This window comes from Sceloporus occidentalis, unplaced genomic scaffold (assembly GCF_023333645.1).
Source record: "Sceloporus occidentalis isolate IW3139 unplaced genomic scaffold, rSceOcc1.0.p SCAF_485, whole genome shotgun sequence".
NCBI lineage: Eukaryota > Metazoa > Chordata > Lepidosauria > Squamata > Phrynosomatidae > Sceloporus > Sceloporus occidentalis.
Genome location: NW_028317465.1, coordinates 21,082 through 43,288, shown reverse-complemented (window position 1 = coordinate 43,288; position 22,207 = coordinate 21,082). Strand labels below are relative to the sequence as shown.

Genomic DNA, 22,207 nt, shown 5'->3' with positions numbered 1-22,207 from the left:
TTTCCATGAATTCTATATTGTAAACTAACCGAAACGATGAGCAATTCATACATTTGAAAAGACCAGTGAGTGCGTGTTTACTGGGTATATATACACACACACACACACACACGTTAACACAAAATAACATGATGTTAACATGGAAAATGTAACTTTGTACGGACTGTAAACTTTGTATTTTATTCCACGAATGACTAAATCAACCCTGACCAGGTGACCTTTTTGTAAATACAAATACTAGTTGTGAGTCATTATTTAGAAGACCCTGCACATAGCGACATGCAAAGAACAGAGTTTTTACCCGGATGGACTATGGGGTGTATTTAGTAAACATGACGATTTTTCGGTCAATCACATCAAGCTTACCAAGTTCTGAGTCGGCTGTGCATAATGCACACCTCTGACCATATAAACCTGTGAGATGATTTTTCAGAAATCTTGGCCTATTACCATGTATTAGGCATGGCCAGCCTGGGCCTTCATAAAGGAGAAGCCCACTAGGGTTAGACCTTCATAATGCCAAGTCAAGAAGCTTAAATTATCAACCCAATTATAAACTGTACACAAAAGGTGTTTGTTTGGGATGCAAAATATCAATACAGTAATGAGGAACTTTATTTCTGTGAAAAAGGAGATTTGTATTTCTTAATCAAATGTACCAACACAAATATAGACTTATAAATAAAAAGTGCAGTCAGTTGTAAACAAATAAATTCCGTTTCAAATGTAATCCTGAATTAACCACTTCACGACGACAGACGCACCAGGTACATCATTGTCAAGGTTTCCTCATAGGACCAGTGACGTACCTGGGGATTGCAGGCATACTACTGCGGCTGTCTGCCCAGAGGTCCGTGGATACAAGCACACTGACTCAAAGACCCCCAAGACTTTGACTGCTCCTACAGGAGCGATTATACATGCTCACATCGCCGGTTTACCACCATCGCATTTCCAGCTGCCACAGGAAGCTACAAGAAAGGGGGCTGTGTTTCTTAGGCCCCCACACTCCCCTACTGACCGATCGCTCCATATGAGAGACAGCCCAGCATGAACCCTTTTAGGAATATTTTAGTGGTCAATACTCTTTTTCATGAGGCACTACTACTATTTGCCTGGAAGCTGGGCAGACCATCAATAACAAAAAAGAGCCCCCACGAGACTTTAATTGCTCCCACAGGAGCGATCATGGATTGTCAGGTCCAGGGTTGCAGCAGTCCTGTCCCAGCTGCCATAGACAGCTTCAGAGTTAAAATATTAACTGGGGGGAGGCAGTACTGACCTGGAAGTCAAAGGTGCTTCCAGGTCAATTACTGTCAGTTAAAGAGTCTGCTGCAGTTTAAAAATGACCTGTTTGAAAACAGTGATGTGAGTCATTCATATTTAACCCTGTAGCTACCAAAATGAATGAAAAGAGGTGTTTCCAAAATCAGTTTGTAAATTTTTTTTACTCATTTGCACTGGCTATGTATAATTTTTATACCGTATTAAATGATGGTGTGTATAAATATATATTATATATATATTCCAAAAATAGTTGCCGGCACTCCTGGGACTTGGTTTCAATAAATCTCTCAAAGCTCTGTATTACAAGTCAACGTTTCAGTCTTTTATGGAATCTATATGCATTACTGCTTCAGTTACCAGGCACTGGGCAGAGTAATTAAGGTTGGTGTGCAATTGTGTACTTTAGATTTTATATATATATATAGATATATAGACACACACATATATATAAAATGTAAAAGAAAGCTCTACTTGTCCTGAAAACAAAAACCTATATATAGTTTGTAGGGGTGGACTAAATGAGTAGGTGGGAAATCACAGTTGAATAAAGATGTAGCAAATACACACAATTTTTAGCGCAAACATGGCAAAAAAAAAACAAAAAAAACCCAGTCCTGAGGGGTTAAAGGTACTCTGAAAACAGAGACCACAGAGCAAAATATTTATTGCCATTCATTTTAACTTTCGAAATAAGCATTTTAGCTCAGGGCAACACAAGGTGTGGCTAAACCTTTAAGAAAACAAACAAAAAAACAACAAAACACTTTTAAGATGCACTTAAAAGGGACACATAGTTAAATGCATATGAAAGCTATGTGGTCCTTTAAAACTCATTTGTCCCTTTTCCATGTCCCCCTGCCAAATGCCAGGCGGCATTTGTGTTTTCAGCTACTTTTAATAAGCATTCTTCTACAGGGGGTGTCAAGGATATGATATATATTAAAGAAATATGTCTCCAGTTATTCAGTTGAGGAACTTGGCAAGCAAATATTTGCATTTTCCTACATATTAGTCAATATCTAGATATTGGCTGGATATCCAAAGTAAAGTCACTGCCTCACAATCACTGTCACTAGTTGAACTGACCGTTTGGGGTAGACAAACAGAACCACTAGGGAAAAGGCTGTAATTTGAAATACAAATGCAAATATATTAACCTTTGTTGCACTTCTAAAAGCAATTTTATATGTTAGCAGTTTACTGAGAAGATAATACCAACAGTTTGAAGAGGAAAAAACAAATACACAATATCAGGTATACAAAAGAGATCAAAGATAAGCAAAAAATATATAAAAAATAAAAATACACATTAAATTAACAAATGGAAGGAATGAGTAACAAAGTCTGTGACTTAAAATCAAGTGAAAATCTGATGAATTCAACTAGAAAATTAACACAATTTAGCTTAAAAAATTAGAGCATTAAAACATAATTGTTTTAAAAGATGCAATTAAAGGTTTGTTCAAAAATATATAAATAAATAAAAAAATATCAAAGAAAATTGTTAAAATGGGGTTACAAGCACTGATTGCACAGACATTGAAAAAAAGATTTACTCATCCTTCACCTGAAGCCCCATACACGTCAGGGGTGTGGAGAGCACCAGTAGATCTGGAGTGATGTCTGGAGGCTGTAATTATAGGATCACAGAAACTATATCTATCACCATGGGAAGAATTAAACAAATTGCTTAGAAAAAGTACAAAGCTCAGGATAATCTGAAAGTAGAACAACAAGCATGCTTCCCAGTTAAAGCGGCATCAATGTTTGTAAGTTACCAAATATAACCATGTGTTCGGTATGATAAATTATACAAGTTTAATTGTCTATAAAGCTTTTCCTTAATAGATCCCGCCAGTGTAAAAGACAGGCAAGTAACTTTAGTTGGTTTGTTGTTTATAACCCCAATTTCTCTTAAGAATTAATAAAGATTTTAACCATCTTTATTAAGAATGGAAAATGTCACTGCAGACTTTCTATTTCTACATACCGGTTAGCAGAGGACAAAGATTATAGGAAGTTAAGGTGGTATCTCACCATAACAGGAACTAGGTTAAAAAGGAGAGGTGGCCATGCATTGTCAAAGTTTTCTCCATGTACTTACCAAGAGGCTGAAAAGAGCGGACAGGGCTTGTGTCCCTGCTGCTTTCACGGCTGGCCTCCCGGCTGCATCCCTGACTCACACTAGGTCGAGGGATACGACTTCCTCGTGCTAGTGTGATTCAGGGAGCACATCAAGCGAAGAAAAGAGAAAAGAAAGAGAAACACACAAAAAAAGTCACAGATTTTGCCCAAACACGTTCTTAGTACAGCTTAAGTTAGCTAAACAGAATTCATATACAAAACTTTAGTTATAACTTTACAATCTTAATTACTTTAAAAAAAAATACTTAAAAAGACGAAATCCATGTGAATAACAGAATACTACATAGTTTAGCTACCTGTTAAAGAAAAGGGTTTTGTTTGTTATTGTACATTAATGTTCATTTTCTAACCAGGAGATATACAAATGTCATACTTGCGAGCCCTTGTGTCATACTTGTGAAATACACTATATGGACAAAAGTATTGGGACACCTGATCATTACACCAACAGAGACTTTGATGACATCACATTCTAAATACATATACATTAATATGAATTTGGTCCCCGCTTTGCAGCTATAACAGCTTCCACTCTTCCGGGAAGGCTTTCCACAAGATTTTGGAGTGTTTCTGTGGGAATCTTTGCTTATTCATCGAGGAGAGCATTTGCGAGGTCAGGCACTTAGGTTGGATGAGAAGGCCTGGCTTCGTAATGGCTCCTTCCAGTTCATCTCAAAGGTGTTCAATGGGGTTGAGGTCAAGGCTCTGTGCAGGCCAGTCAAGTTCTTCCACACTAAACTCATGCCTTGCTTTGCATTCTGGGGCACAGTCATGTTGAAATAGAAAAAGGCCTTCTCCAAATTGTTCCCACAAGATTAGAAGCACAGGATTGTCCAAAATGCCTTGGTATGCTGAAGAATTAAGATTTCCCTTCACTGGAAGTAAGGAGCCTAGCCCAACCCCTAAAAAGCAGCCTCATATCATTATCCTTCCTCCACAAAACTTTACAGTTTGCACAATGCAGTTAGGCAGGTAACGTTCTCCTGACATCTGCCAAACCCAGACTCACCCATAAGCCTGCCAAACAGAAAAGCGTGATTCGTCCATCCATATAACTGGTTTCCACGGCTTCAGAGTCTAGTGGCAGGGTGCATTACAGCACTTGATCCGATGCTAGGTATTGTACTTGGTAGGGCTGCAACAACTAATCGATAAAATCGATAAGTGATAATGAAAATTGTTGCCCACAAATTTCATTATCAATTAGTTGAATCGATTTTATCGATTATAAGATGAGGGTTTTTTTTTCCAGATGCTCTGAAAAATACCCCTCGTTTTATAATCCGACCTGTCACAGCAGTTACTATTTACAGTTCCACTGACTATTGACCACGCCCCTTTCCTTATAGCGTCCACACTGCTCAGCAGCTCATCTGACAGTAAGTATAAATTTAATACCGCATTTGCTCGATTATAAGACGACCCTGATTATAAGACGACCCCCCAAAATCTGAATATTAACTTAGGAAAAAAAGAAAAAGCCTGAATATAAGACGACCCTAAAGGAAAAAAGTTTTACCAGTAAATGTTAATTCATGTAAACTATTTTTTTTAATAAAAGCTATGATTGAGAAAAATATTTTTTTTGTTTTTATTTCTTGTATTTTCCAACCTGTCCCCCAGTTACGCACATCTGCCCCCAGGCTTGCCACTCCAATATGGCACTGTGGCCCATGATCTGCCTTTTAACCCTCTATATGCCACTGTGCCCCATGGTATGCCTTTTGACCCCCTATGTGCCACTCTGCCTCCAGAAATGCCTTATACCCCTATATGCCACTCTGCCTCCAGAAATGTCTTATACCCCTATATCCTATTCTGGCATTTAGGGGGTTAAAATGCATATTATGGGGCAGATTGGCATATAGGGAGGTATAAGGCATTTCAGGAGGCAGAGTGGCATTAAGGGAGTTAAAAGGCATTGTATAGAGCACTCTGCCTCCAGAAATGCCTTATACCCCTATATGCCACTCTGGCATTTAGGGGGTTAAAATGCATATTATGGGGCAGAGTGGCATATAGGTGTATAAGGCATTTCAGGAGGCAGAGTGCTCTATTAAATGCCCCCTTAACGCCACTCCAGAAATGCCCTATGCCCCCATTTAACACACACACACACACACACACACACACACACACCCTATACCCCCATTTAACTAACACACACACACACTCTCCCCTCCCCTCCCCTCTCAGCCCTCTCTTACCGGTGCTTCCAGCCGGGGCAGCGGGTTGACGTCGCCTTCTGCTGCAGCCGGAAGGAGGTGGAGTTGGCAGCGGGGGTTTGTCTGCGTCCGTCGCGTATACTTTCCCCGGCTGTCAGAGATCAGAGTTCCCCGCACCGGTGTGGGGAACTCTGATCTCTGACAGTCGGGGAAGGTTTGCGCGACGGACGCAGACAACCCCCGCTGCTAGCCACACCTCCTTCCGGCTGCAGCGGACGTTGTCTACGCGGATCGCGTAGACGTCAACCCGCTGCCCCGGCAATACAGCAGGAAGCACCGGTAAGTGTGTGTATGATGGGGGGGGGGTGAGACAGGAGGATCCAGGTCCCCTGCAGCGGTGCGGGGGATCTGGATCTTAGTCTCCTAATCAGACTCTATTTGAGGTCTGATTAGAAGACGACCCCGATTAGAAGACGAGGGGTATTTTTCAGAGCATTTGCTCTGAAAAAAACCTCGTCTTATAATCGAGCAAATACGGTATTTGGGCTGCTGAAAGTTAGAGGAGGTGGTGGTTAATTTAGAGGCAGTTATGGTTGGAGTTTTTAGGGTTAATTTAATGCTGAGGACTGAGGGTTAACTTAATTTAATAAGGTTAACTTAAGGTGCAGTTAGTTGTAAAGGGGGGGAACTAAAGGGGAATCTAAATCCTGGGGGCAGTGAAGATTAATCCTGTATTTATTTATAAATGTATTGTGTCAGTGTGCTGTGAACAAGTCTGTGAATCTATGAGGGCAGAGTGGCATATGTGGGGAGGGCAGAGTGGCATATGTGGGGAGGGCAGAGTGGCAAGCCTGGGCTGAAATGTGCATAATTGGGGGGAAGGGACAGGTTGGGAAATAAAAACAAGAAATGCATTTTTATCAGTTTTTTTTTATTCTACTGTTTGTTTTTAGGACCCTGTTTATTAAATGTTTTAAAATAAACGCAAAATTTACATTTTATCCGAATAATCGAAAAAATAATTGGCCAACTAATAGATTATGAAAATAATCGTTAGTTGCAGCCCTAGTACTTGGTGATGTGAGGCTTAATGCAGCAGCTAGGCCATGGAAACCCATTCCATGAAGCTCCTGTCACACAGTTTTTGAGCTGATAATGCCAGTAGAAATTTGGAACTCCTCAGCTATGGAATTAGCAAATGCGCCTCAGCACTCTGTGACCCTGCTATGACACTTTATGCGGTCTTCCGCTTCGGGGCTGAGTTGCTGCTGTTCAAAAACACTTCCACTTTACAATAACAACACTTACAGTTGACTGTGGAATATCTAGCACGGATTCAATTTCTTAAACTGACTTATTGCAAAGGTGGCAGCCTATAACAGTACCACGCTTGAATTCAATGAGCTCTCCACAATGACCTGTTTTCCCCCACAAATGTTTGTAAATGCAGACTGCATGGCTAGGTGCTGGATTTTTTACACCTGTGGCAATGGGTCTGATTTAATAATTAAGAGGCGTTACTAATACTTATCAATATAGTGTATCTTCCACTTGTCCCAAATCAAATCACTTTTTCTATCATAAGGGCATCCAACCCCATCTAATGCCAGAAAAGTTGCCACATTAAGTTTTAATTGGTCACTATCCAAGCACTTTGTCATTTATAGCCCAGGAAAATATGCACTAAATATGCACCATTCATACCAAGATGATAATATGTATCGTTTGGCTACACTTATATTATTGTATTTGTTCCTGTTGGATAGTTCATAAAAACTTTCCTCATTCTCTGGCCATTGTATTAATTACAATGCAATATAATTTTCTGGTTGGTCAGATAACTTTTATATACAAATAAAAGTGTAGCAGAGATAATCAGCACTAGGATATTACAATTGAGTTAGCAAAAAAAATGGAGGAAATAAACACTTCTTCAGGGTAACTGTATAGATATTTCAGAAAATTCAGTTATAAGGCAAACTTATATTTGATAACTCTGGACTAAAGGTATGGTCCAATTTTCTGGTATCCTTGCAAATGCAGAGGGGGGGGGGATTCTGCATAATTCCCCATATGCATTTTCCCCTTTGTCCATTGATCAGGTTTGGTTAAACGCATTTCTATGCACGTGATATACTTTCCTACAGTCAGCTCCAGCACTGGCTTTACAAATGCTGCCGAAGGAATCTGTTCAGATCCCTTTGCAGATGCAGCCACCAAACAATCAATGGCAAGAATCGTTTGTCCACAGAAGAGGAAGAATAAGGCATATTAGAAACAAACTGGAGCTCTCCCTATTCCTGACATGCTGGAGTTAACAACCTGGATATCTTATGGCACATTCCACCATGGACAGAATCTATCCATTCTCCTTAGCTGATTTCCCTTAAGGACCCATTAAATCCATAGTGATATTCTCACAAGATGTCTCAATAATGGATTTTTCTATTAAGGGTGCTCCTAAATGCTTCCTGGACACAAGGCATAGTACCCGTTTACTTCTTCATAGACCGCTGGGAAGAATAATATCCTTTAGGTTCTTTGAGTTTCATAAACTCCCAAGTGTCTGCCTTAAATATGAGTATGAACTAAATCTACCAAATCTTGCGTCTCTCTTCCTTACCAACAATATAAAGTATATAATTTCCAATAAACACCTCTGGGTTTACATTCAACTAAAACCCCATACAACTTACCCTCTACAACTTTATTATAAGTATTCTGCAAGGTCAAATTGCCTATGTGTTCCCTTTCAAATTGAGTGTCAATATCCATGTTTACAACATTGATCCATTAACCTTTCAGATAAAGAAGTTCTATTTGTAAAGAAGCAGTGGGATAAGAAACAATAGTCATCTACACAGAGTACTTCTACCTTCTCTTTTGTAAGAACTTTCGAGGGTAAAAGGAAGTTTTTAGGAATTATGTTAATTTCACTCCACAAGAGCCAAAATTGCCTTGCCCTTTAATTAGTTTTTCAAAATATACAATTATTGGTTTGCTCCATACCAAAAACATTAGTGCACAAAATAGTTTATCAGAACATTATCCACATTCAATGGGTTCTGGCAAAATATTGACATCCAATTTATACGTGTCCCAGCTCCCCACACTGAAATGGGGTCTGGTAGTCTGTAATCCCAAACAGGAAGGGTGCAATAATTTCAGCCCACTGCTCCTTAAAAGGTAATGAGGTGTGGACTATTTTTTTTTTTTGCAAGTGACTTGCCAAGATTAGTTTGGTATTGCTTTTCTGCTCATCTGTAGCAGTTTGTGTTATGCCATCTCCTTCAGGACAGTCTGTGCCTCCAACACAGCTTCTCTATTTGAGTCGTTAACAACTGATTTGTCTCTTGTTTCACAGCGGTAGCATGCAAGAGGGCCTTTCAAACGTCATCCAAAAAAACTCCAGAATGTTGCAGAATCTTGTAATACCTTTTTTTATTGGACTAACAGTATTTAAAATAATAGATGAGCTACAAAATCATACAGAGCAACAAAATGTCATCCTGTAAAGACTAAATTCATGCTGTTAACTCCATCATGCCAGAAACAGAAAGGAAGCACTCCAGCCTTCTACTAAAATAAAAGTGTGACTTTGACACAATAGCTAAAGGGTTTGTAAATTGCATTTTAATAGAAATATAAGCATCTGCAAGGTGGCGCACTCAGCATGTAGCATATGCTTAAGTGTACGTGATAATATATGTTTTGTACACACTGTATAAAAATAGCTTCACAATTGTAGGCTCTCTAGAAAACTTTCATATTTTTGTGTTTAGGAACATAACATCTAGATTTGTTAATACCAAGGCAATGCAATAATTTGTTGTAGTCCTCATTTTTTGGAAATACAAGGCGTTATATACAAATGAAAATGCTAAAAATGTAATTCCATACAAAATGATATTGATATCAATACATGACACTGTTTAAAAACAATGTATTCACAGGATTTAACCCCTTAATGACAAAGCCCGTACATGTACAGGCTCAAAATGCATTGTTTTCAATGGGTTTAGGGACCGCCCATTGTCCTTAAGGGGTTAAAAAAAAATACTCAGATTGCTTTTTCTCAATCAGTGAAACTGTTTTGGAGATAATTTAGTTTGAAAGTAAAGGACTTTGTCATAGCTGAGCTGGTTTTAGTTGCAACTGGTGGCCAAAATTCCCTGTCCTGAATGTACCTTTCTTCCCTTTCGACACACCCTTATGAGCATGCCAGGATGTTTATTAAAATGGGAGGAAAAATATAACAGAATAAACTTTTAATCCTCAAAAAGGGAACTGCTGCCATCACATTTTTACAATATTTTTTTTTTAACAAAATGTATTTATCAAAAATATATTTGTGACTTACCAACTGAAAGACGGGATGGACTGGCCTCTCTGCTGCAGCCCTGGCTTCTAGGTATCTTGCTCCGCTTTTGTGCTGATGGGGGATTGGCCAATACTCTTTGGACTCCACTGTTCATAGTTGATAGTGCAGTGGTAGTTAAAACTCTCCCAGGTGAACCAGATCGACTTCCAGCTTAAAACAAATTCATAAAAACAAAATTGATAAACATATATATATATACACACACACACTCAAAACTCATTTTGACTCATTCAAAAGTATGAGGTCACTTAGAAATTTCCTTGTTTTTGAAAGAAAAGCATCAAAAATAATATTAAATGGATCAAAGTACAGTGTAGACATTGTTAATGTTGTAAATTACTATTGTAGCTGGAAACGGTTTGTTTAACCCCTTCGTGACAAAGGCTGATTTTACTTTTTGTACCCTTCGTGACAATGGCCGTTTTAACATTTCTGCGCTGCTCGTGTTTAGCTGTAATTTTCTTCTTTCCCGTTTACTGAACCCACACACATTAGATATTGTTTTTTTCAGGACAAGAAGGGCTTTCTTTAGATGACATTGTTTTGATTGTATCATATTATTTACTATTAAAAAAAAGTATAAAATATGGTGAAAAATTTAGAAAAAAATGACTGTTTCTAACTTTTAGTTGAAAAATCTTTTACTCATCTATAAAAGGTAATAAAAAAACTGCTAAATAGATTCTACTATTTGTCCTGAGTTTAGAAATACCCAATGTTTTTATGTTTTTTTGCTTTTTTCTGCACGTTATGGGGCAATAAGTACAGGTAGCGTTTTGCTATTTCAAAGCCATTTTTTCCAAATCTGGTAATTCTTCCCCCCATGTGCCATTTCGGGTATCTTTGAAGCCGGCCAATGCAATTTACCCCATCAAATCATATATTTTTGAAAACTAGACAGCCCAGGGTATTCCAAATGCTGGTATTTTAACCCTTTCCAAGCACTTATTCTACCATCAGCCTTTGTCAAACTTTATGGTAGTAATTTTTTTGCATTTGTTTTTTCACACACATTTTACTTTAGGTATGAATAAACAGGTTCTGGTATATGTAACTATCAAAAAACACCCCAATATGTGTTCAGCAACATATCCTGAGTGCAGTGATACCCCACATGAATGATTTTGCCTGGCTGTTTGGGGGCAAAAGGGCCACATTTGGGGCATGCACATTTTTCAATGTTGAACTTCGGCATTTGGGGATCCACTGCCCATGCCCTATTTGGTACATCTTTGAGCCGGGCCATTTCAGTGTGCCCAATAAAGCTATATCATTTTGGAAAACTAGACACCCCAGGGTATTTTAAATGCTGGTATTTTAACTCTTTGCATGCACACATTTTACCACCAGCATTTTTTCAAAGTTTGCAGTAGTATTTTTGTGTGTGTATTTTTCCCACACACACCTACTTTATGTATGAATTTACAGCTCCTGGTATATGCCGCTGTCACACGACACCCCAATATGTGTTCAGCAACATCTCCTGAGTACAGTGATACCCCACATGCATGGGTTTGTCATTTTTTGGGGGAACTAAAAGGCCACATTTGGTACGTGTGCATTTTTCTAATTGGAAATTAGATATGTGGCCATCCTTCCCCCCGTGTTAATTGGGACCTTGTTGAACCCGGCCAATTCAATTTACTCCATCAAATCATACATTTTTTTTTAAAAGTAGACACCCCATGGGCATTTAATATGCCAGTATTTTAACTCTTTCCATGCGAGAATTGTTTTAAGCTAATATGCTAATTTTAGGACTTTCTCACAACAATATTTTTTATATATATATTTATTTTTTTTTGCCTTTTTTTTAAATTTTTTTAACATTTTTTTTCAACTTGAAGGTTCCCCTGATAGTGACATCAGTGGGAAATTATTTTTACATTTTACTGTTTTTTTACTATTTTTTTTCTAATTATTATTAATTTTATTTTTAATTTATTTTTTCTAATAACACTGTGATTAGAAAGCTGAGCTCCATTGACTTGCATGGTTGAATGCAGTACCTATATTCAACCTGCAAGTGGAGCCAGAGTTCTCTAGAGGGTCTGGAGACCGTCTAGCGAACTTTTTAGACTTTGTTTTTCTTTATTGAATTTTCCCGGACCGCCGCCATCTTGCTGATGGCGAAGATCACCGGCAGCTGCGACCGCTGGTCACAGTCCATCCCCAGGTAAGTGTTTGGTGTCGCTGGATGCCTCCTGATCGAGGCATTCCAGCGACACCATTTAAGTTTAGGAGGCGATCGTTGATCGCCTCCTAAACGCTTTTAAAACGGGCATCCGCCGCCATACAAAGTATGGCGGATGTTGACGCCCCGGGGAGGGGCCAGAGATGGCCCCTTTGTGCCGATAATGGCGTTGCTGAATGCCTCGAGGTCGAGGCATTACAGCAACGCCGTTTCGGTGCAGAAAGCGAAAATAGATCGCTTTCTGCACCCGTTTAACGACGTGCCGGTCCTGGCACGTCATTTGTCGTTATCGACTTTCCGTGACGTGCCCGGACCGGCAATTGTCATCAAGGGGTTAATAAAGTATCTTCATAAGCATATAGAGGCCCTTTATCATCAACCATCACTCCTGTGTTCCAATGGCATGTCGTGTTCGCTAACACAAGATCGTTTTAGAAGGCTAATTGACCATTAGAAAACCCTTTTGCAATTATGTTAGTACAGCTAAAAATGATTTGCTTTCCATGAGTGACCGCAAACATTTGAACAGTACTGGAGTGTGTGTATACACGTACACGTACACACACACACGTAAAATAAGAAAGCTCTTCAAGGCTCATCTTAAGTGAAAGTTACAAGGACAATGAGAGCTATCCTTCTCATTGCCTCTATTTTACCTTTATTTTCAAATAAAATGACCATTAAAGAGCTTGTTTATGGATCACAAACAAACAGTTGTTGATAACATTTAGGTTTACTATGTGTGGAAGAACCCACAATATTAAATGGGTTACTGATTTCGTTTTAAAATTATTTATTCTAAATATAGTCTATATTTTATGTATCATAACTACTGTAGCAACATCTGGTTGATAGATTAAAGGCTAAAACAAATCACACACATTTCCAGCTAATTTATCTTTCCAAATGTATGATATAACTGAATAAAAACGGAAATTTTTACTCACCGTAAATTCCTTTTTCCTTAATACAGTGGCAGTACGATGGGTACTGTTCTTTTCTCGGGACAAGATGCATCTAAAGATAAAAAAACAATTAAGTGCCCCGGAACCCCCCCTCCTTACCCATAAAAACCGGGGCCGAACCGGAGGTAGACAGTAAGTAACAAGACAAACACCAAATAGCTTGCCAAACATAATTTATTACATAAGGGAGGGAAACTGGTACTGCCACTGTATTAAGGAAAAAGGAATTTACGGTGAGTAAAAATTTCCGTTTTTCCCAACATACAGTGGCAGTACGATGGGATGTAGCAAGATCCCAGAAATGGGGGGGCCATATCAGGAGACCACCGCCTGGAGCACCTTACGCCCAAAATCCGCCGCAGAGGAGGAAAAGATGTCTAGCCGATAATGGTGCACGAAAGTGGAAAATGAGGACCAGGTAGCAGCCGTACAAATGTCCTCAGGAGAAGCTGCAGCTTTTTCAGCCCAGGAGGCCGCCATAGCCCGAGTGGAATGTGCCCTGATGGGCCATTGTAGAGTGAGACCACTAGAGTGGTAAGCCATGCGGATGGCGTCCACCAGCCAACGAGAAACGGAAGCTTTGGAAACTCCCGTCCCGGCCCAAAAAATTTGATAAAGAGCTGGTCTGAAGAACGGATGGCGGAGGTACGAGCAATATAAATCTCCAAAGCCCTCTTGACATCTAACGTGTGCCAAATCAATTCATCAGGAGAAGAAGGACACGGAAAAAAAGTAGGAAAAACCAAGGGCTGACTAAGACTGGACCGGGAAATGACCTTAGGGAGAAAAGAAGGTTTAACATGGAGAACAACTTTATCGTCATGAAAAATCGTGAACGCCTGGAGAGGACGACAGCGCCTGGATTTCCCCAACTCTCCTAGCCGAGGTAATAGCCACTAAAAAAAACTGTTTTCAGCGAAAGAAACTTCATGGAAACCTCCTCCAGAGGTTCAAAAGGAGCTGAACACTAGGCTCGAAGCACAATGGCAAGATCCCATGATGGAAACAAGGACCTCCTAGGAGGACGGCGAATAGTAGCGGCCTTGAAAAAACGTCTAATAAGTACGTGAGAGGCCAGATCTAAAAGAAAAAAATGACTAAGGGCCGAGATCTGCCCTTTAAGGGTCGAGACACTAAGGCCCAAAGTCAGACCTTCCCGTAAGAAACAAATGACGGAATTGATGGCAGGAGGAAAAATGGGAAGGTGCCTAGCGGTGCACCATCGGAGGAACTTGGTCCATACCCGAAAATAAATTTTGGACGTTGAACTCCTGACTGAAGTCAACAGAAAGTCTGCGACGTCTTCATTCAAACCCCGGTCACTCAAGATCAGCCTTGCAACAGCCAGGCTGTCAAACGGAACATCTTGAGAAGTTCCGGACGAAGGTCGATGTTCTCGAGAAGATGTGGAGAAATAGGAAGCTCCCAAAAGGTGACGGTCAACTGCCGGAGGAGGACAAACCAACCCCTGTTGGGCCAGTATGGAAGGATGGCCAAGACCCTGGCCTTGTCGTTTCGGATTTTCAGCAGAACGCGAGGAATCAATGCCACTGGCGGGAAGATGTAGGCCAACCGGAAATTCCACACCATGGAAAGACCGTCCAAAAATCGAGGAAGATCCCATCGGTTGAGGGACGCAAACACCGGGACCTTGCGGTTCTTGCGAGTCGCCATCAAATCCACTTCCGGAAGATCGAAGAGTGACACCAGAGTGGAGAAGGTTTGCGGGGTCAAAGACCATTCTGTCTGTGACCATTTCGCTCTGCTTAAATCGTCCGCGATGAAATTGTAGCGGCCTCTGATGTGCGTCGCTGAAATATCCGTCAAATGAAGTTGGGACCACTCCATAATAACTGCGCACAGGATCTGAAGACTCCGGATCCGCGTGCCGCCCTGCTTGTTGATATATGCGACGGCCGCTGCGTTGTCTGATTGGATCTTGACAGCTTGACCCTCTATCAAAGACCTGAAGGCCAGGAGAGCCCGAAGAATTGCTTTTAGCTCTAGGAAATTGGACGAGCGGACAGCATCTACTGGAGCCCAATCTCCCCTTCGAAAAAGGGAGCCCAAATGGGCTCCCCATCCTCGGCCGGAGGCATCCGTGGTGATAACAATCCAACTTCTGGGACGGAAAGAGAGTCCTCTGGCGAGATGGGAAGACTGCTTCCACCAATTCAACTGGGAGAGAACCTGGCCACTTATAGCGAAGGACGTTTCCAGATCTTCTTCTTGCCTGGACCAGTTCGAGAGGATCTGCCATTGCAAGGGACGAAGGTGACACCTTGCCCAAGGAACCGCCGGGATGGCAGCGGTGAGAAGACCCAGAATGCTCATAGCCTTCCTGACCGAGCAAATCGGATTTCTTTGCAGCGACGAGATCTCTTGTTTTATCTTGAGGCGTTTGGAACGCGGAAGATAAACGCAAAGGGACATTGAGTCCACAAAAAACCCCAGAAAAAGAGTCCTGGAAGCGGGAATGAGGCAAGATTTTTTCTTGTTGATTAACCAGCCGTGGAGTTCTAGGAACTTCATAGTTGCGGAAAGGTCTGACAAAAGTTTCTCCCGGGAGGCCGCCATGATCAGCCAATCGTCCAGGTAAGGAATTATCGAGATATCTCGTTCTCTGAGATGAGCTGTCAAAGGACAAAGGATCTTTGTAAAAACCCTTGGGGCTGATGCCAGACCGAATGGAAGGGCCTTGAACTGGAAATGATGCACCCTGTGATTGATGCGCAAAGCAAACCTCAGAAACTTTCTGGACGCTTCGGCTATCGGTACATGAAGATAAGCGTCTTTCAGGTCTAAGGTGACCATCAAATCTCCCTTTTTTAGCACCTGAGTGACTGAGGTGATACTCTCCATCCGGAAATGCTGGTAGGGGATACAGCGGTTTACTGTCTTCAGGTCCAGAACCGGACGCAAGGAGCCATCCGGCTTTGGTACCAGAAACAACCGGGAATATACTCCTTGAAATCTTTTGCGAACAGGAACCTTCTCTATCACCGCTTTTCCCAGAAGCTTCATGCTTTCGGAAAAAAGAGTCCAATTTTTCCTTTCCAAAGGGTAGGACGAAATCAGGAACTGGCGGCCCGGAGGCTGAACGAACTCTATCCTGTAACCCTCCGAAATAATCTGACAACCCACGGATCTTGTGTGGTCTGTTCCCAGGATAGGCTGAAGTGTCGTAGGCGTCCTCCCACCTTGCAGTCAGAACTTTCTTTTAGGCTAGGTTTCCACTTGGGTTTTTGTCCTGTGTTTTTTTTCTTGATGAAAAACGCCAAGAAAACTGCCACTGCATTTTCCTGCGTTTTGGCGTTTTTTTCTGGAGTTTTTTTCTGGCGTTTTAGCCTTTCTGTGGAAATTGCTTTTTTTGACCTTAGGCAGTTTTTCCAGCCTTTACAAGTTAGCAGTTTCACCCAGCTAAAAGGGATTAGGATAAATGGCAAGTATCTGCCCCCGATGTCATTTACTTGGTAGACCCCTTTGTCTCTTTTCTGTGGTTTGTAAGGCATGCTTTATTCCGAATGTCTGCTCCTCTAGGAAGATTGGCCCCAAATGATGGTGCAAATTGTTTGCTGTTGCTTTTGGCACGCAGGATCCAGTTGATGCGTCGGGTATGTTTGTTTGTAATGGCATGTTTGTTCCAAATGGTGTTAAATTCAATATGAACCAGTCCAGGACTTTGTTTTGTGTGAAACTGTTTCCAGCCTATTTCTCGTAGGACACACAGATACTGGGACCATCCTCTGCATTGTAACTGTGGAAAAAACGCCATAAAAAACGCCAAGGCAATAAACCCACATGGCTTTTTCATGGCGTTTTTTCTCTCCCATAGACTTCTATTGGAGAAAAACGCCAAGATTTCCTTGAAAAAACGCCAGAGTGTGAACATGCTGCGATTTTGAAAAACTGCCACAGAGCCCAAAAAAGCAGAAAAACGCCAAAGAGGACTGAAAAAACGCCAGACAGAAAAACGCCAAGTGGAAATGGCATTTTGCGATTTCCTATTGAAAAACAGCTAACATCTGGCTGCTGCGTTTTTCCACTAAAAAAACGCCAGGTGGCGCTATTGGCGTTTTTATTGGCGTTTTTAGCATAAAAAAACCAAGTGGAAACCTAGCCTTATCCTGCTTTTTCGGCCGATCTTGGAATTTTTTTATCTCCAAATGGCCCACGAAAATTCTGAGATCTGGAGGATTGAAAAACGGGTCTCGGGTTCCTATAAGGATATCTGCGGTTCCACCTTGGCCTTCGATCCTGAGGCAAAGCTCTTTTTGTATCCGAAATCTGCTTAATAAGATCCTCCAACGGAGCACCAAACAACTTCTTACTCTCTAAAGGTAAGTCACAAAGAGCAGATTTAGAAGCAGAATCCGCCGTCCAGGAACGTAACCAAAGGGCTCTGCGTGACACAGACGACAAGGCCATGTTCTTGGCCGAGAGCTTAAGGGACTCCTGAGCTGAATCCACAAAAAAATCGTTTTAAAGCTTTAAATTCTTCAACAGTCTATTAATCTCAGAATCCGCATCATCCGCAAGACGATCTTGCAAAAGTTGAAGCCACATGTGCTGGGCCCTAGCCACTGCCGCACTAGACACCGCCACCTTGCATTGAGCTCCTGCCGCTTGGAACACACGCCTGCATGAAGTCTCTGCTCTCCTGTCCATAGGGTCTTTGAGCCCGGACACTTCACCAATAGGGAGAGTAGTCTTTTTGGAGAGCTGGGCCACTTGTATGTCCACTTTGGGGGGATCTTCCCAAGAATATTCCCCCTGAAGCCTGAACAACTGCTTAAAGCGTTTAGAAATGAAGGCTCTTTTTTCAGGATGCTTCCATTCCCTGGCGATAAGGTCATCCACTTTAGGGAGTACAGGAAAACCTTTAACCTTCCCCACATCACCCACTAGGAGCATACGAGTCACCTCCTTGGTGAATTTACGGAGATCCTGGGAGGGGAAAATCATCTCTTCCTCCGAACTATCACTAGAAGAACTAGAGGACCGGGAGACCTCACCCGAGGAAAGGTCTGAATGAGAGGAAGACCTGGATCTCTTGCGCTTGTGTGTGGAATCCAACTTGACTCTCTCCTGAGATTGAGCTGCCGAAAATTGAAATGCTTCAAAAGTTTGCGCCAAATTTTCCTGGAACCACCCAAGGAAAGATTGAAGGTCTTTGCGCTTCTCAGCAGCAAGCTGGGCAGCAGAGCAGGCGTTGCACACCTTTTTCCTGCAGCCATCCGGCAGTGGAGTAGCACATTCAGCACATGACAAATGCTTAGCTTTGGAAGTGGCCTTTTTGGGAGCGGAAGCAGGTCTTTTATCCTTATCCGGATTCTCTGATGGTAACGGAGTAGACATCTAATAAAATGTTTTGGTTTTTTTTTTAGGAGGGAAGAGGATAGGAGAGAGCCAAGATAAAGAAAATATCTTACCCTAACCTCCTCTGAACCGTGTGGGGGGGCTGGTGACACGGCTGCACTGTACTGACGAAAGCTCCAGCAGTCAGACAGGCAAAGCGCTTAAATGCAATTTTTAAAATTGCCGCCCTCCGGAAGATCCGATTCGCGCATGCTCAGTAGCGCGATCGGATCTTCAGTGGAACGCAAAGCCACCCGGGCGTGCGTTCCACCTAAACTGCGCATGCTCCCACTTCCTTGCTCAGAAAAGGAAGAACACCATTACATCCTCCGTAACGAGGACCGCTACGGAGGGAAGCCTCTCTCTGCTCACCACCCGGGGAGCAATCGGAGGCAACGAAGACCCCCAGGCAGCAACCCGTGCGCCTCACCAGCTGACGAGATGCCGAACTCCTGTCCGGACCAACGATACACCCTGTCCGTCCCTGAAAGGGACAAGAAAAGAACTGTCTACCTCCGGTTCGGCCCCGGTTTTTATGGGTAAGGAGGAGGGGTCCCGGGGCACTTAATTGTTTTTTTATCTTTAGATGCATCTTGTCCCGAGAAAAGAACAGTACCCATCGTACTGCCACTGTATGTTGGGAAAAAAGTGTAAGGCTAAATATTTTAAGCATGCCAACACATTTTTATCTTTACATCACTTTTATGGTAACATACTTCTTAAAATCGATTTTTTAATATTCTATATTATAGCCCAGTTTTTTAAATAGATTCTAATACGCTAAAGACATGAAAATGCTACACTGTTACTTTCTTACAAAATGAACGTTGAAGAACTGACAATTATAGTTAAATAGGATAATGCAGCTGATAAGCTTCAGAACATCTGAAATACACTTTATATATTTCATTAAAAGTTTTATTCTAGAAAAAGAAATCCTGTATTCAATCACATTTTCATCTTCTGGTGCATACTGAAATGATATGCGCACTATAGTTCAGTCACAAATACTGGATCATTATCAATACGTTATTTCAATAAAAGCCATACAACAAACATTTTTTAATAAATGTTTTTATTGAAATAAATTGGCGTGACACCTCAAATTTGTGCATCATAACAGATCGGGTGGGAAAGAAAGAAAAAAATATATAGTAACCAGTTGTGGCTTACTTTCTCGGTGTCTAAGTGATAACATATAAATATTGTAGTATAGAATTTATTGTAGACAGCACACACAGTGGGATAACTGAAAAACCAGCCCCCCCCCTTATTTGTCCAATTCAGAGGCCAGAAGCAAAAAAATAGTATAGAATATCCATCTGGCTAGGTGAGATCCAATTTGCCCAACTGCTTTGCTAAACAACTTTATACGTAAGATTTATAACTTCCTGTATTGAACTTCCTGTACTGAATACCTGTTGAAGAAATTTATCAGAAGGCAATCCAAGAGTAGGAGACATTTTTTTGACTATTGACTAGGGCTGCAACTAACGATTATTTTAATAATCGATTAGTTGGCCGATTATTTTTTCGATTAATTGGATAAAAAATGCAATTTTTTTTTTAATTTAAAATAATGTAATAAAAAACGTACAATTTACACTTTCATCTCTTTATTGCAATGGCCTCTCGCTATTCACCTTCTTATTTTACTCAAAAAGGTTGGAATGCAGCACTCAGCAGTAAAATGGTGCACGAGCCAGGGTACCACCAAGTCCCTCAATAAACTCACCTTATCATTTGAGTGCTGAGCCTTTGCTTCTTCTTATTTTACTGACATAATAATAAAAGCTACAAGAACCCAAACACAGTGTTTCTCAAACTAGGTTTTAAGACAAAGTTATTAGTAAATAATTCATATTTTTCATATTTAATAAAAACTGAGAAAAAAGCCTTGTTTATATTTTCTTTTATTTACCAAACTGCCCCAAGTTATGCACATCTGACCCCCAGCTTGCCACTCTGCCCCACATATGCCTTATACCTCTTATATGCCAGAGACTCCACTGTGCCCCCGATATGCCTTATACTCCTTATATGCCAGTGATATCCAACTGAGCCCCCTAAAATACCTTTTACCCCCAGATATGCCTAATATCGATATGCCACTCGCCCCCATTTATGCCTTATACCTCCCTATATGCCACTGTGCACCCCGATATGCCACTCCGCTCCCCATAAATGCCCTGCACCACCCTGAAATTCTCTGATTCACCACTCTGCCTCCCCCAGATATGCCACTCTGAAATTAATTATACCCCCCCATACACCACTCTAACTCCCCCAGATATGACATTCTGCCTCCCTGAAATTCGTTATACCACCCATACACCACTATAACTCACCCATACACCACTCTGCCTCCTCCCCCCCTCCCATACTCCACTCTGCCTCCTGTCAGCAACGGAGGTTCACAAGACACAAGGGAGCCGGGTAGAGAGGTAGAGTGGCGTATGGGAGGGGGAGGAGCCAGAGTGGTGTATGGGAGGGTGGCTCCCATACACCCCTCCGACTCCTCCCCCCTCCCATACACCACTCTGCCTCTCTACCCGGCTCCCTGGTATTTTGTGAACCGCCGTTGCTTTATAGAAGCCTCAGCGTAAGTGAAGGACAGTAACGGAGGCTGTCTGTGCGATGCAGACCCCCACCGGCTGACAGAGGATGATCCTCTGCAGGAGACCTCGATTCTCTGTCAGCCGGTGGGGGTCTGCACGATGTGCACAGACAGCCTCCGTTACTGCCCTTCACTTATGCTGAGGCTTCTATGAAGCTGCAGTGAAAGTGCCTGTCAGCAACGGAGGTTCACAAAATACCAGGGAGTTGGGAGAGAGGCAGAGCAGTGTATGGGGGGGGGGGGGGGGAGTCAGAGGGGTGTATGGGAGGGGGAGAGAGACGGAAGTGAGAGACCGGCCGACAGTGAGGGGAATCCAGGTCCCCTGCAGCGTTGCAGGGGATCTGGATTCTAGTGTTATAAGGATAAAATCGATAAAAATCGATTCGACTAATCGATAATGAAAATCATTGACGACGATTTTCATTATCTATTATCGATTTTAGTTTCAGCCCTACTATTGACCTTTATTTATTAAGGGATAACATTCTGCAGCACTGCACAGTTAACAAGAACAAAAGTACACGCACAGATGCAACTAACTGTATTGCATGTTGCACAATTAGCATAATATGCTTAAATTGTAAATATCTATTTTCTTGCAATATGCATGTTTTTTACTCCTTCGCAAAGGAAGACTTACCAGGTACGTCATCAGAAAATGTCCACGTGTGGACCAATAAAGTACCTGGTACGTCTTAGCTAAAAAACCAAAACAAAACACCTCCACGACACCACCATGTCGATCGCGGGGGCACTGTTGCTGCGGTTTGCCCGGAGGTAAAGGTAGATTAGCAACAGCAAGAACCATCACCCTCCGACCGCTCCTACTGGAGCAATCAATTACACTTAACTCTGCGTTTTGCTACCCAGATTCAGGGACAAATTACTGTTTCATCGGCCCCATAGAGGCAGGCATCTACCGCACCAGACCAGACCAGACCAGACCAGACCGAAGGTGCCGAATGTGTAGAGAGGCTTCTGAGATAGTCCAATACAGAGTGGCGGGATGTAAGATGCTTGCAGGAACAGTGTACACTGAATGGTACAAACAAGTAGCTTGCATTGTGTACAGGAACATCTGCACAGAGTATGGGC

General features: G+C 41.8%; 1 protein-coding gene across 1 annotated transcript in view; it reads right to left on the bottom strand.

Annotated features, from left to right (window-relative positions):
• The window catches only part of LOC149271601 (CLIP-associating protein 2-like), a gene marked incomplete at its 5' end in the record, with an annotated part of 82,747 nt that overhangs the window by 44,836 nt on the left and 15,704 nt on the right, over positions 1-22,207 (bottom strand). The window contains 3 exons of the mRNA XM_089507281.1: positions 2,855-2,917; positions 3,392-3,499; positions 9,958-10,128. Of these exons, the coding sequence (XP_089363407.1) occupies positions 2,855-2,917; positions 3,392-3,499; positions 9,958-10,128 (342 nt within the window). The remainder of the gene's footprint in view (positions 1-2,854; positions 2,918-3,391; positions 3,500-9,957; positions 10,129-22,207) is intronic.